This window comes from Chelon labrosus (genome assembly GCF_963514085.1).
Source record: "Chelon labrosus genome assembly, chromosome: 10".
Lineage (NCBI taxonomy): Eukaryota > Metazoa > Chordata > Actinopteri > Mugiliformes > Mugilidae > Chelon > Chelon labrosus.
In genome coordinates, this window is record NC_140360.1 from 13462089 (window position 1) to 13475675 (window position 13587).

A 13587-nucleotide genomic window follows, 5' to 3' on the forward strand; every position below is an offset into this window, starting at 1 on the left:
GCCTATGTGGAGCAGCTTGAAGCATCTCTCCCTCCCTCCCTCCCTCTCTCCCTCCCCCTGGCTGTGACAGCTCATCCATTTGAGTTAGACGGCCGGGCTGGGATGCAGTCCTATTGGTAATTGCCTCTGAAATGAATTACTTGGCAGAGAGGGAGGCCGAGGGAGGAGAGGAAATTGTAATTGAACTGCACCCTTCCCTCCCCCCACCCCCTCGCCCTCTCCCTCATGCCTCAAGTTATTACATCTCCAGTGCAGAAAGCCATTTTTCCATCCGCACATGGACACACATGCACACAAAAACACCCTCACCAAACCAATTCTCCCCCTCCCCCATAAAACGGCCTCGGCACTATATTGATGCAGGGTGATTTCACAGATTGATTGTTCACGGGCACATGCACACTAGGCCACGCTACACCCTTGCACTCTTACTGATAGCACAGAGACCAATGCTCGCTTACACTCTGTATTTCTTGGTGCTGCCCGGCTTCAAATATTCCCCTATTTGGGATGCCCTTTAGCTGGCCTTCCTAATGCCTAATGGGCTGTGGGACATGCTGGCACAAACAAAAGTGGTGTTCAGTATCTAGAAAGCCCTGGTTACCCCATACACAGAGAAACACAGCCAAGTACCGTTATTAATAACCTGCCTGTTGCTGGCCTGCTGACAGCTTGAAGGCCTAATGGATTAAAGAGGTACCGCTCACGGTCTTTGAGGCTGCACATTTATACACAGAACATAGTATTTCTCTTTCTTAATCTGGCAAGTGGGGATAAACATTTAAGTCTGGCCTTCCCCTACCTTCATCATGTCACTCAAGGGCCTTCAATCTCATGTTGCACTTTGGCCTTTTAATAACCAGGCCATGGAAAGTGGGGGCAGTGTGTTGAGTCACCCACCCCCCTTGCCCCAGCCAGACATGCACATGTTTTGACTTCAAACTTAGCACACAATAGGATCTATTTCTGTAAGTGCACTAGGGTTATCGCTCCACTTACACTGACTCCCCTCTTTCTCCCTCTCTCTCACTCACTCACTCACTCCCCCACTCTCTCTCTCTCTCTCTCTCTCTCTCTCTCTCTCTCTCTCTCTCTCTCTTTCACCCCCTCTGTTCAGCTGGTGCTCTAACCCACTTGCACAAAATCATGGCCGACAGGAACAGCCGGCTGAGTGTTAAGAAGAAAGAGAAGAAGGTGGAAACCAAAACGAATGATGAGAAGGAGAAGCCAGCGAAAAAGCCCGAGAAGGTTGTGAAGAAACCAGAGAAGGCCCCGGAGCAGCCCAAGACAGATGAAGAGAAGACGAACGGGGAAAGTGCAGAAGCAACAGGAGCAGAGGCGAAGGAGAGTGGCGAAAATGGAGAGCTTGAGCCCATAGAGCTACCACCGTTTGAGATTGTCACAGGGTAAGATTACACAAACAGAGTTAAAGTCACTGTGTCCTTCTTACCTGCTCTGTAACACTTACTGGATGTTCTGTCATGCGTTTGTATTATTATTGTTCAGGAGATATTAATGACTTTTTCCGCTGCCTTTCTTATTAAGCCAGTGGTAAGAATAGGAATGAGTCAGAGACAGAACAGCCTGCTACGTATATATCACTCCTACTAGCATCTGTTCAACACTCTCTCTCCTGATTGATACCAAAGCTACAAGAGATCTATTTGTGTCACCCATCTGGCTCCTCATCCGCTGTATAACAATAGATTAATAAAGAAAGACAGGTGGAACATGTGTTTTCTAAAATCATAAATAGCCTGGTACGTTCACAGGCACATATTATTAGGCTGTAATATTCATAGAAACAGCAGGTTACTCAGCGGTGGTCTCCTTACTGTTTCACTGTGACAAAACAGTGCTCTCCACATTAGGCGAGGTTGGGATGCCTTTTCACTCGGATAGTGACACCGTGATGAAAGGTGACGGTCGATAGACAGCTCTATGCTCACAGAGCTAACCCCGGTGATGCTTTTGCATCCACAGAGAAGAAAACAGGCTGCTCGATGTTAGATTTGTGAAAACTCTCGCTGTAACTCTCCACCAGGGAACAGATGAGCCCGTTCTACTTCAAGTTTCAGTTCAGGAACGTGGAGTACTCATCAGGGAGGAACAAAACCCTACTGTGCTTCAGAGTGGACACAGCAGGAGGCAACACAGACCCACTGAAAGGTTACATGGAGGATGAACATGCCACAGCTCATGCTGAAGAGGCCTTCTTTCAGCAGGTAATGAATGCTCTCACTCAGCTGTTCATGGTATCCTGTTACTCATATGGGAGGGGGGCTGATTTGTGTTGGTTTGCACCATTCTTTATAAAACAATGTCAGTTTTTCTCCTTTATGCCTACCTAAATCTCCACTCCCTTCTTTGTAGGTGCTTCCTGACGCCTCCCAAGAATGTGATGTCACATGGTACGTATCATCCAGTCCCTGCGCAGCCTGTGCAGCCAAGCTGGCCAACATCCTCCAGCAGCGCAAAAAGCTTCGCCTCTGCATATTCTGCTCCCGTCTCTTTGAGTGGGAAGAGCCGGAGATAGTGGAAGGGCTCAGGGCCCTGGCGAGGGCCGGCTGCAAACTGCGGATGATGAAGCCGTCCGACTTCCTGCTCGTTTGGGAAATGTACGTGGAGAAGGAAGACCAGAGCTTCACACCGTGGGAGGATTGTCAGGAAAACTACGAGTACTATGTGGAGAAACTGACTGATATCCTCAAGTAGATGTGAGTCAGTAGGAGTTGTGTTTGCAGTGGGCCTAGAAGCTTGTTCTTGGGTCATTAAAAGTTTTGTTAAGATAGTAACTCGGTTTTCCTTGTGGATTTTGTTGCTGTTACAGGTGCACAAGGTTTCCTCGCTGACTGAATGGGCCTGCTTGTGAAATTCCCACTGGTTGAACGTGTGTTTCTCACAGACACATCTGCAAACCAATACCAGTATGAATGAACACTCATGGCTTCATTTTATACTTTTTATTTTGATAATTTCATAGGAATACACAAAACGCTAAACATCCTAGACAAATATATCAAACTATATGCAAACGGCTGCTTTATAGGGACAAAACCTGCATTTAGCATTAAATAAACTTTGGAGAAGACTGTCTACTGACACCTGGTGTTTGTGTGAAGTATTGAAACACTAACAAATCCACACACACATCATCTCATATGTACAATACACACAACAACTGAAAGCAGTGATTATTATTGACAATTAGCACATAAATAACGCTTCATATGCAAGTGTTTTTAACACCAAATGAAAATATGTACAATTCCTGATACGTTTTGTGCTGCCATGTCATGCTATATGTTAGCAAGTCTGTCGAAGAGTGTAATACAACAAAGGCTTCTTCATAAGTTCTCCAATTAATTAAATTTTATCTTGTGCTGCAGTAAAATCGAAGTTTCCACCTGTGCACATGCAAGTCACGACTCCTAAAACTAAAGCAAACGACCCTGGTTAGCGTTCAGGTCAAAGCACAGCTGAGGCCAAAAGCTGGACCATGCACAACTGAGTCTTAGACCAAACATGTCATTCCCTGATGTGTAATTACTGTCAGAGCCTCACAGGGCTGTTGACTCGTTAATAGCGGTCTGCTAATAAGATGCGGCGACATCTCCAGTGACTCACTGCTGAAAGGAAACCAGCCCACCGTTGGTTTCTGTCGTCTCATGGTTGTCGGATGTGTCAACTAAAGAGCGAGACGTGAAGAGACGGATCCGTTAAGGTGTCATGCCACAAAGGTGCTCATTAGAAAAGTGCACTCGTAAGTTAACTTTATTACCTTGGTCCTCCTGCGTGGTTATTGGTAACGGTGTAGTTTCACTACAAAGTGTGCCATTCTCATCTCCCTCTGCAGAAAAGAAGAAACTGTCAGCATACATAGTGACCACTGAATACTTGTTTAAGCAAATAACTAAAAAAAAGTCCCTTCTTTCAACCTGTTGCATGTGGATTTTCTTAGTTTTTATTGATCGAAACAAGACAATTAACAGCATCACATTTAATGACTATGTTTTTTTGGTGACATACACTGCAGATGAAACAGGCTAATTGAAACCCACAGGAAATGTCTGCCCCTTAGCCGCAAAATACTTCACCAGCTAGTTGCTACAACAAACTTGTCTGTTTGTTGTGTGGTATTGATAACAGTGCATTAGAAAAATTATTTTACTGTTTTACTCATCTGTGGGTTTGTTACCTTTAGGCGGTGCATTCAGAGCTGCATCGGTGATGTACACAGCCAGGGGACAGGGTGCATCTGCAGAGGAAGGAAGTTAAGACACCTAAATACGAGAACTAACGGAAAACCATGAATGTCAGACTCAAACTGCAGAGAATCAGAAATCACTAGACGAGGGCGTGTTTGGAAAAGATGACCACAACCCGGACGTGAGAGATGGTTTCAACATACCACAGCCCTTTTGTTGAGCCATAGTCATAAACAGGTTGTCCTCTTCGTGCTTCTCGTCATACGTGGCTGTGTGACCAGAAACGAGAACATGTCAACTCATGGTGGCTTGGTTTTTTTGGTGACATACACTGCAGATGAAATAAGATAATTGAAACCCACAGGAAATATCTGCCCCTTAGCCGCAAAATACTTCACCAGCTAGTTGCTACTTTGTCTGTGTGGTATAGATAACGTAGCGTACAGTGGATATTTATGAGATATTTTGCTGAAAACAGCTGGCGCCAAAGCTGGGAAAGACACTATAAGAGCAAAGTGAGGGGACCTAAACATTACAGCTGGCAGCCAGACAGGTAGCTGATCATCTGGCTCCATCAAGCTAAGGGGATTTTCTGTAGGTTCATCACTATGTTTGACACATTTGTCACTGTGTCATCGTAACTAAAATAACATTGGTTATAGCCACAGTAATACTGCAGATCTAATACAAAACCTGGTTTGCGGAATACTCGGAGGAAGATGCAGCCGATGAACACGGCGATGATGCCAAAGAAGAGAAGGCCAGAGATGGAAAGGAGCACCCTCCTCTTCAACACTACAAATGATGAGTCAAAACAATGTTACGAAGAAAACCAGATAATTAAGGTGAGACAGGATATTTGTTGGCTAAAAAGTCGCAACTTCCAGACTTAATTTATACTCACAGAGGTTCTTGGTCTTGAAAGAATCACTTCTTCTTGAATACGACGGTCTCCCGTCGCGATGGCCTTTGCAGACGTAGTTACTCTGATCGGGGTCATTCTGGGGTGTAACTGAGTGTTTCTCAGCGTACGAACCATCAATCTCCTTCTCTTCTTTGTACCTGTTTTAATTTGATTTTGTTGAATTTTCTGGTTTGTTGCTGATTCATTTTCAGAAAAGGTGAAAATCTACACAGGACAGTAAATCTTATATTATTACTATTAGTAGTAGTAGTATTACCATGTGTAGTTCCACTTGTCTTGGCTTTCCATTACCTCACACTGGAGCAACAAGGTGTCAGTGGAGAAGACATCTGACCAGCCAGTTAACAGTATTAGACTAGCCGGTGGGCGCTCTGGAACAAACACAATGAGAACTGTCATAACGCACATTCAACACCACAAAAAACTTAAGGAGGAATTTAAAAAAAATTACCTTTAACCTCGATAGTTGCAGTCTGACTCTGGACTTTGTAGGATTTGGAATCTGATACTCTTTCAACTGTGCAATAATAGGATCCACTGTCTGTTGTCTGAACGGAACTGATGCTGTGTGTGTTTTCAGACGTGGAAGACGATTTCACATGTTTGCTCCACAGGTACTTCCATCCAGAGGAGACATTAACGTGACACATGAAGGAGACTGATTCTTCAGTGTACATCGGTTTGTAATCGGGATCCACGATCAGAGTGACGGTGGGTTCTTTATCTGAATAATGAGAAGAAGGGTAAAAGCATTTAAAAGGAAATCACATTGCACAGCTCAGAGTAAAGAGAAGCTGGCCTTAGACTAGTGCAAAGTGTTCTAAATAACTATTTTCGTAAGCTGAAGTCTACTTCCTTTCCAGAAAAAAAAAAAAAAAAAAAAGAATGATTTGAAGAAGTGACATGCTGTCTGGCGTTTAACTGTCTAACATACTGATACCAGGCTCGCCTGTCACTACAACGCTACTGCAGACAAAACCTTAACATCTTCTATCTGTATGTTTGCCACAGTTTGTCTGTAAAAAAGTTCGGTACAGATTTGTATTGAGGCATTTGCACTGGGCATACTGGCTTCCTGGAAGCTTTATAACATTTAGAAATGGCTCTGTCCTTCTCAGAAACTTCAAATCAACTATCTCCTTGATGTAGCTTCACATTGAACGTGAGAGATATAAAAGTGGTATTGCTCTTGTTGTTGCCTGTGTCTACATGGACAATACTTATTCAAACCGGATGAAAAAAATAATCTAAATAATATCAAAATCAGAATCAAAATGCCTCATGTAACCACACCGATCAGAAGAGACTCGCCCAATCAGGCCCAACTGGAAGAAATTTCAGTTGGTTTGAGGGGTGGTGTAAACCTTTGATAATCTGATCATCAGAGGTTAATAACCACGTAAAACACTTCATCAGGTTGTGACTGTCTGGGTGAACTAAACGCATTCTTCTCTCAGTTTTCATGTGGAACTGAAACATGCCTACAACAAGCTGCTCAAATACGCGTTTGAAAAGATGAACTAAGAAAGGATCTAGTGTAAGTTGAATGTTGAAAACCTGGGTCCACATTGGTCCTTCTTGGTCATCCTCTTCTAAATTCGTCCTTTGTATTAATGCCAGTGTCAACACTCTGCAGTGCATGGAGCCGCTTTGCACTTGTCAGAAAAGCGTGTATTCTGATTTATGTTTCGTGGCATGGCACTTATCGTATCATTTTATTTAGTGGTCATGTGGAGAGTTGCCTAGCAAGAAAGTAAATCACTTTTGCAGAAAGTCAAAGTGTTTGTATTGAACTGGAAAAAAAATAAAAATAAGGAAAATGTCTCACCATAAACTTCAAGTAGTAGTTCAGAACTAGAGCTGCTGTTGACAGCCCTGGCCTTCAGTGTTCCTGAGCAAGTGTATTTTCCACTGTGCGAGGCTGAAGCAGAGCTGATGGACAGTGTAGTTCTGTCCGGGTCAAATGACACATCAGTCTGAACGATCTGTGGATCTTTGTACCATGTATATTCCCATTCATCAGGGCTGTTTTCCATCCCACATGTCAGTTTCACACTCTCAGTTGGGAACACATCCAGCCACGGGGTCGCATTTTTCAAAGATGGGACAGGAATTTCTAAAGAGAAAGAGAGAGCCACATTAAACACATTAATTCTAAATTACAGCATACTTCCTTTAAATATATCACAACACATTGATACAAAGCAGCTTTTTCTGGTTTACCGGATATACGTAAGATCTTCTCGTTGCTGAGCGCATCCGTCATTGTTTTCTCTCTCTTAGCCTCGCACTTGTAAGTCCCAATGTTGGATAAATTGATGTCGTTGATTTTAAAAGTGCTGCCCTGATGAGGGAGTGGTGCTTCATCTTTGAACCAGAGATAATTCCAACCAGATGAGTCTTTAACTGTGCATTCAAAGGAAACTGACTCTCCGATGTACAGACTGTTGGCATCAGGCTGTTGAGTCAACAAGGGCGCTGGTTTTTCCCCTAGAAAATTAGAACAGAAGAAATGTAAAAAAATGCTCATTGTAGAGATGGACGAATTCAAGTCAACAGAAGCTCACCTTTAACTTGTAGCTGTATGCCTGGAATCGAATCAGTAATGAAGTCAGGACGACTGCCTCTTTTTGCCTTGCATGAATAGGATCCACTGTCTATTGCTCCAGAAAGATTAAGTGAATGTGTGCTTTCTGATACAATGGGATTAGCGCCATCTTTGTACCACTCATATTCCCACCCAGATGACACGTTAATGTGGCAGCTGAAGGTGACTTGCTCTCCAGGATACATCACCTTGTAGTCGGGATCTTGCGTCAGTCTGACAGTGGGTTTCATATCTGAGGGTAGAAAAACACGCTCTTGCTGTAAGTGTGCAAAATTATAATCTAATGCAAAAATAAGAAGCAAGATTTTGAGACGCATTATATATATATATATATTTACTCACCATATACTGTGAGAGTAAGTTCAGAACTATAGTTGCTGGTCACGGACCTGTCCTTCAGTTTTCCTTTACACGTATATTGTCCTTTATGTTTAGCTAAGGCAGAGGCGATGGTGAGAGTGGCTCCATTCGAGTCAAAATCCCAGCCTTGATTAGCCTTGATCTCCTCTGCGTCTTTGTACCATGAGTATGTCCAGCTAAGGCTCCCTGGTATCTCACAGCTCAACTTCACGTGCTCAGTGAGGAACACATCCAACCAGCTGGTCACTTGACTCAAAGATGGGACAGGGCTTTCTAAAGAAAGAGGGACAGATGACTCACTTTACGTATCCTCTTTACAAGGCTGCAGTTGTTTCCTATATTAGAGTATTGTCTCCGAAATACTGAGAAGTTTAAGCATGTGAAAGTTTAATTTTGTGTCTTAATAATTAGCCCCTCACACAAACTGTGTTTTCTTTCTTTAAGAACGTCACCCTTATGCACACTGCCCACTGCTGAGGCATCCCTCTGTGCTTTATGCTCACCACAACGTCCTGTTTCAACCGAAAATGTATAAAACAACGGAAACAAGGCGGATCCAAAATGCTGTTTCCTCGATTCAAAACATTTTAATTGTTTTCTTGTGGCAATAACACAATGCAAAATAACAACTTCATAAACACTTGTTCAGTCACTCTTTTTGTCAAATATATTACTTGTTTTTACCTACCGAGAACTTCTTGTCTTATTTTGTTGCTCTCTCCCGTCAATGTTACGCTTCTGGTGGCCTTGCAAGAATATTCCCCGTTATCTATAGGGTCAAGTTCGACATGAAGGAATTGTCCATTGCCTCCATGGTAAGGGTGCTTTTGTCCATTTAAGTACCACTGATATTCCCAGCCAGTTGACACACTCACGCTGCAAGTGAAGTTCACCTTTTCACGAACATACATCTTGTCAAGAGCAGGAACCTTGCTCAGTGTTGGAATCGGTATAGTTTCTGAAACAGATGGGTAGTTCGTGGCATGTTACTGTTAACGCTGTATCTCAGAGCTGCAGTCATAAACACTCAGTGGCCATTTTATTAGGTACACATGCATGTGCAACCTGCTGCAATTTAATAGAACTCTTTTGCCCTAAATGCCACTTTTCTGGCGCCTATAATGTTGTAACGGAGGTCTCTCTAACATTTTGCTGCTATGTAAACGTGTAGGATGAAAATGTTTCTCGATTTGATGTGGTCCACATCTTAACTGTGACGTCAGCAACAGACACACATTCACACGTTTCTGATAAGAGTCAGCAACCACTGAGCAAACAACTCCTGCACATTTGTCACGTAAGTTTTGCCACTCCATCTTTTCACTCTTTTGTCCCAGTGTTCATCAAACACTGATATTTTTCTGTTCAATTCACATTCACACCCACACCTACGGCTAATTTACAAAGACCAATTAATCTAATGAACAGGTCTTTAGACTGTGATAGGAAGCCGGAGCAGCCGCAGAAAACCCACGCAAGCACAGGAAGAACATGCAAACTCCACACAGGAAGGCTTCTTGCTGTGAGGTGTCAGTGCTAACCACTACACCACTTTGCCACACATTTAATCACGTATTTTTAGAATCATCATTTACATCTGCTACCAAAATGATATATATCCAAAACAAAAAAAATAAAAATAAATACAACAACCTGAAACTGTGACCTGGATGACTGAGGACCTCCGCAGACATATTACCAAATTGATAAAAAGGAACGTCAAAATCAGATTCAAACGCTAAATTCGACACAGGTCATAAATTAGCTATTAATGTTATCTACCGTCACGTTCAATATCAGCTACGTGAGACTGAATGATCTGATCAGATGTGTTACTTTTGCAATGAACCTAAAGAGCTTTGACCGAAAACTGTTCCAGTGCTAAGATGAAAAGTAGAAATGAACAGAAACAGATGACGTTCATAACACTTCATAGTGTTATAGTGAGCAGGAGGTATATGTCATTTCATATCATTAGTGCGGTTTCTAATGTGTCATCTACTCTGTTAGAGCATCTGGCTGATGCTGTGTGTACGCCCTATAAATACGAAGCTACCCAGCGGCTGGTCAATGAAGACCAAAAATAGCTCCTGTGGCCCTGCCCAAAAGAGTCTTATCAGCATGGCAACAAGGCCTTTACACTAAACTAAAGCAAGCTAACTGACTGTGGGTGGATTCAGTGCACTGACGGCGTCCTATCAAGGCCTTTTAAGCCGATGAGGTGAACCTGTTAGAAAGCTAAAACCAATTTTCCACAACCAGCAGTTATGCAGCAACACTGTCCTCCGTTTCGAGTTATGCTTCTGGCCTCTTTATAAAGCCTCACTAAGACAATAGGATGCTTGCAAAAATAATCATTGTGATTGTCTTTCTTCATACAAAAAATATTGATTGTAGCTGCTTTAAGACATTTGACTCAGTGTGAAATTAATGTAATAATTTACAAATGTTTGAAAACTCACTATAAACTTTGACATCTTTCGAGTTGCTGGATCCAGAGGTGACTCCGCGGGACTTAAGTTGAGCTTCGCACATATATTTTCCTTCATGGGTTTGAGTGACCGAACTGATGTTGAGAATCCCTCCAACTTCATCTATGCTCAGGTTGGGGTCACCTTGAAGCAGCGTCTGGTTGTGATACCAGATGTAGGTCCAGTCAGGGCTCTCAACTTTACAGCTGAAGCTCAGCGGCTCCCCTTTAAACACATCTGGCCACTGGCTCTGCAGCTTCAGAACTGGTGTGGGTGGGTCTGAAAGGAAATCGGAAATTCAATCAATCAACTGCAGTATAAAACGACCCCAAAAATGCAATGTGTATAAAAATCCAAAAATATATATGAATGTGAATGAACTGACTATGCTGTATTGGAACATGACACAGTTGGTGCAAATATGCTTACCTGAGACTGTCAGGGATTTACTTTCGCTGTCATCCGTGTAGAATGGGCCTTCGCCTCTTCTGGCTTTGCAGTGGTATTGTCCTTCGTTAGATTTTGCGACAGAAGATATCAAATACTCGTTACTATCTGGCGCTTGAATTTCCTGTCCATCACGGTACCACTGGTACTGCCATCCAGACGACACATCAACGTTGCATGTGAATTTGATAGATTCTCCAGGGAACATCTTGCTGTAGCTTGAACTTCTGGTAATTTGTGGCTTGGGCAGGTTCTCTTTCCGGACAGAGGAAACAAAATTCAGTCAAACATTTAACAATAGAGCAAAAATGTAGGCGATCAATGATAACAAAACTTACGATGAACAGTGAGTTGAAGCGGGTTACTACTTCCACTGTTTCTTGTGCCGTCCCGACCAGCGCATGAATAACTTCCTGAAAGTCCTTGCTGGGCAGTGATTGTGAGCACCGATCCATCTCCAGGAAAAGACAAATTTGGATCCGAAGCTCCAATTATTGTCCCATCTCTCATCCAGGTGAATTTCCAGCCCGAGCTGCCGCTGATGCCGCAGCTGAACTCCACTTTCTCAGTGGGGAAGACTTCAAGCCACTTTGTTTTTTGCTCCAAAACCGGTGTGGGGGGAACTGAAAGTTTTAAAGAGTTAAAAGACTGTTGCTCACATGTGGCTCCGAAAAAAAGAAACAACAAGAAATACACCTCACTGATGTTTATCAGTACACAAGTAAAAAAAAAAAAAAAAGGGAAATTCCAGACTGAATACCACTTTATATATTGAGCATATGATGTCTGTAACCACACTCTCTTTTCTATCCAAAAATCAGAGGAATAACAGTATGCTAATATTAACAGGAATGGCATTTCTTTGCAAAACACCTTCACAAAATGCATTACTTGTACTTTTGTAAATGCTAATGCTGATTTCAGGAACTAATATCTCACCATACGCGGTTGTTGTCTGCTGTACTGTTGGTGTTTGACTGGGTGAAGTGACTGGTGGTAGTGGGGGAAAGAAAATAAAATTTTAATTTCAACATTCAAAGTGTGAGGTTTCATCTGAAGTGAAGCTATAAGCAGAAACAGTGGTACTACATTTAGAACTGCTACGGTTAACTGATGCACAGCCGCTGCACAGGAAATCTACGGCGTTGTCCTCATTTTAACACGACTGTCAGACAGACACATCCTACTGGTTATCTGGTTACCACGAACTGTTTACTGCAGTGTTCATGTATGAAACCACCATACAGACGCAAAATCTTATACCTAATAAAAGAAAAATCACACATCTCTAACAGCATTGTTGATGAAATAGCCTGAGTTACATTACATAATGAAGTGATGTAATGGGTGGACAAAAAAACAGGAAGGCTTGACAATAAAGTGCACATTAGTACAAACTGCAGGCAAAAACTGAAGTCTCTGACATTTCAAGAACTGAAATTTCAAGAACTTCCGATAATAGTCTTCAGAAAAAAAAAAAAAAGAAAAAAAAGAAAAATGAAAAAGACAAAACCCATCGTTGGCATAAGAGAATACTGAGATATGAAATTGCACTAGCAGGCGTATAATTGTAGGAACTACCAACTCATGAGAATGAAGTACTTCATGTTCCTCATGTTAAATTTAACTATGTGTTACTTCCTTTATTACAAGACCTGTTTTGGTTACTAAAACAGCGTATCTTATCTTATACAAATATATATTAAATGCAGTAGTTTGTGTTCCCAGATGCTAACAAATGATTAGTCAACAAGAAAATGTGTTAATAATGCTTCAGAAATGCTAAACTAAACTTTGCATTCAGTTCAAATCTGCTCAAACACATTAAGATGTTTTATCCGTGTGTTAAGATTGCTTCCTTACCATTTTCTGAATCTTGAGCTGCACAAACAGCAGTCAAATCTGTCACATGAAATGAAGACGAACAGTTAAAAAGCAGTGAGATTTGAGTTTATGTGAAAACGCTGCTCATAAGATCAACGCTGAAAAACTTACATATGACACAGGAGACCTCAAAAAGCCACATCTTCCATTAAGCTGCACATGTAGAGGCTGCGCTTCTGAGTTGAGTCATGTATCTGCTTCACTGTGAAGTTCAGGAGAGGAAACAGAGAGTCGCAGAGTCGATGGGCGTGAGCGACAAGTTGATTTCTAAACACACCTCAAGACTGCAGCTTTCCTGTCTCTCTGACGTCTGCTGAAGGAACAGGAAATGTGCTGGTAAACCACACTCAGACGTTTCGGCTCTCAACATTTAGTTTGAACAGAAATTGTGCTGAAAAATGAAGGAGAATTTAAGGAATTGAAAGAACATGCCAACAAATATTGTGCTATTGTTTACTGCGTGTAGGAAAAATATGATGAGTGTGTGTGTATGTGGAGTTCCCCATCAAGTTATCATGTGTTTATTTTAAGAGCATGTCATGTTGTAAAGAGACATTAGTCCTCTCTGGTGGCAGAACTGAAAGAACTAGAGTTCTTTGTAAAAACCAAAGTTTCCATTTATCTTGGTGAAGTGCTGTGGACTGTACCTGTGGCGTGATTTTGGTGTGAGGACGGAAGCTACAG

At 42.2% G+C, this 13587-nt stretch overlaps 2 protein-coding genes across 3 annotated transcripts; one reads left to right on the forward strand and one right to left on the reverse strand.

Moving 5' to 3' along the window:
• Window positions 1–1146: 1146 nt before the first annotated feature.
• On the forward strand, window positions 1147–2958 carry apobec2b (apolipoprotein B mRNA editing enzyme, catalytic polypeptide-like 2b; the record flags this gene model as incomplete). The annotated part of the gene is made up of 4 exons (XM_084553011.1): window positions 1147–1406; window positions 2045–2225; window positions 2374–2717; window positions 2831–2958. 3 exons carry the CDS (start codon window positions 1147–1149, stop codon window positions 2713–2715), a joined length of 783 nt encoding a protein of 260 aa, XP_084409137.1. The 3' UTR covers window positions 2716–2717; window positions 2831–2958.
• LOC311494122 (hemicentin-1) lies at window positions 2881–13532 on the reverse strand. Of its 2 annotated transcripts, XM_084553009.1 has the most exons (19): window positions 13015–13532; window positions 12883–12921; window positions 11959–12009; window positions 11358–11642; window positions 11002–11274; window positions 10564–10851; window positions 8790–9059; window positions 8084–8374; window positions 7701–7973; window positions 7357–7623; window positions 6962–7249; window positions 5585–5857; window positions 5390–5504; window positions 5113–5270; window positions 4902–5003; window positions 4412–4477; window positions 4199–4258; window positions 3782–3850; window positions 2881–3688 (listed from the first exon to the last, which is right to left on the reverse strand). In XM_084553009.1, the coding sequence occupies exons 1-19, from the start codon at window positions 13043–13045 to the stop codon at window positions 3624–3626; spliced, it is 3264 nt and encodes a 1087-aa protein (XP_084409135.1). In that variant the 5' UTR covers window positions 13046–13532; the 3' UTR covers window positions 2881–3623. The 2 variants fall into 2 exon arrangements, with proteins under 2 accessions (XP_084409135.1, XP_084409136.1); XM_084553010.1 differs by lacking the exons at window positions 11959–12009; window positions 12883–12921; window positions 13015–13532 and having other exon boundaries at window positions 2882–3688; window positions 11002–11272; window positions 11358–11625.
• Window positions 13533–13587: the final 55 nt, after the last annotated feature.

Coding starts and splice junctions, on each gene's coding strand:
- LOC311494122 (XM_084553009.1), bottom strand. CDS start 13,045: ATGTGGCTTTTTGAGGTCTCCTGTGTCATAT. Junction 12,922..13,014: donor TGAGGTCTCCTGTGTCATAT/GTAAGTTTTTCA, acceptor TTCATGTGACAG/ATTTGACTGCTGTTTGTGCA. Junction 7,974..8,083: donor ACTTACTCTCACAGTATATG/GTGAGTAAATAT, acceptor TTCTACCCTCAG/ATATGAAACCCACTGTCAGA.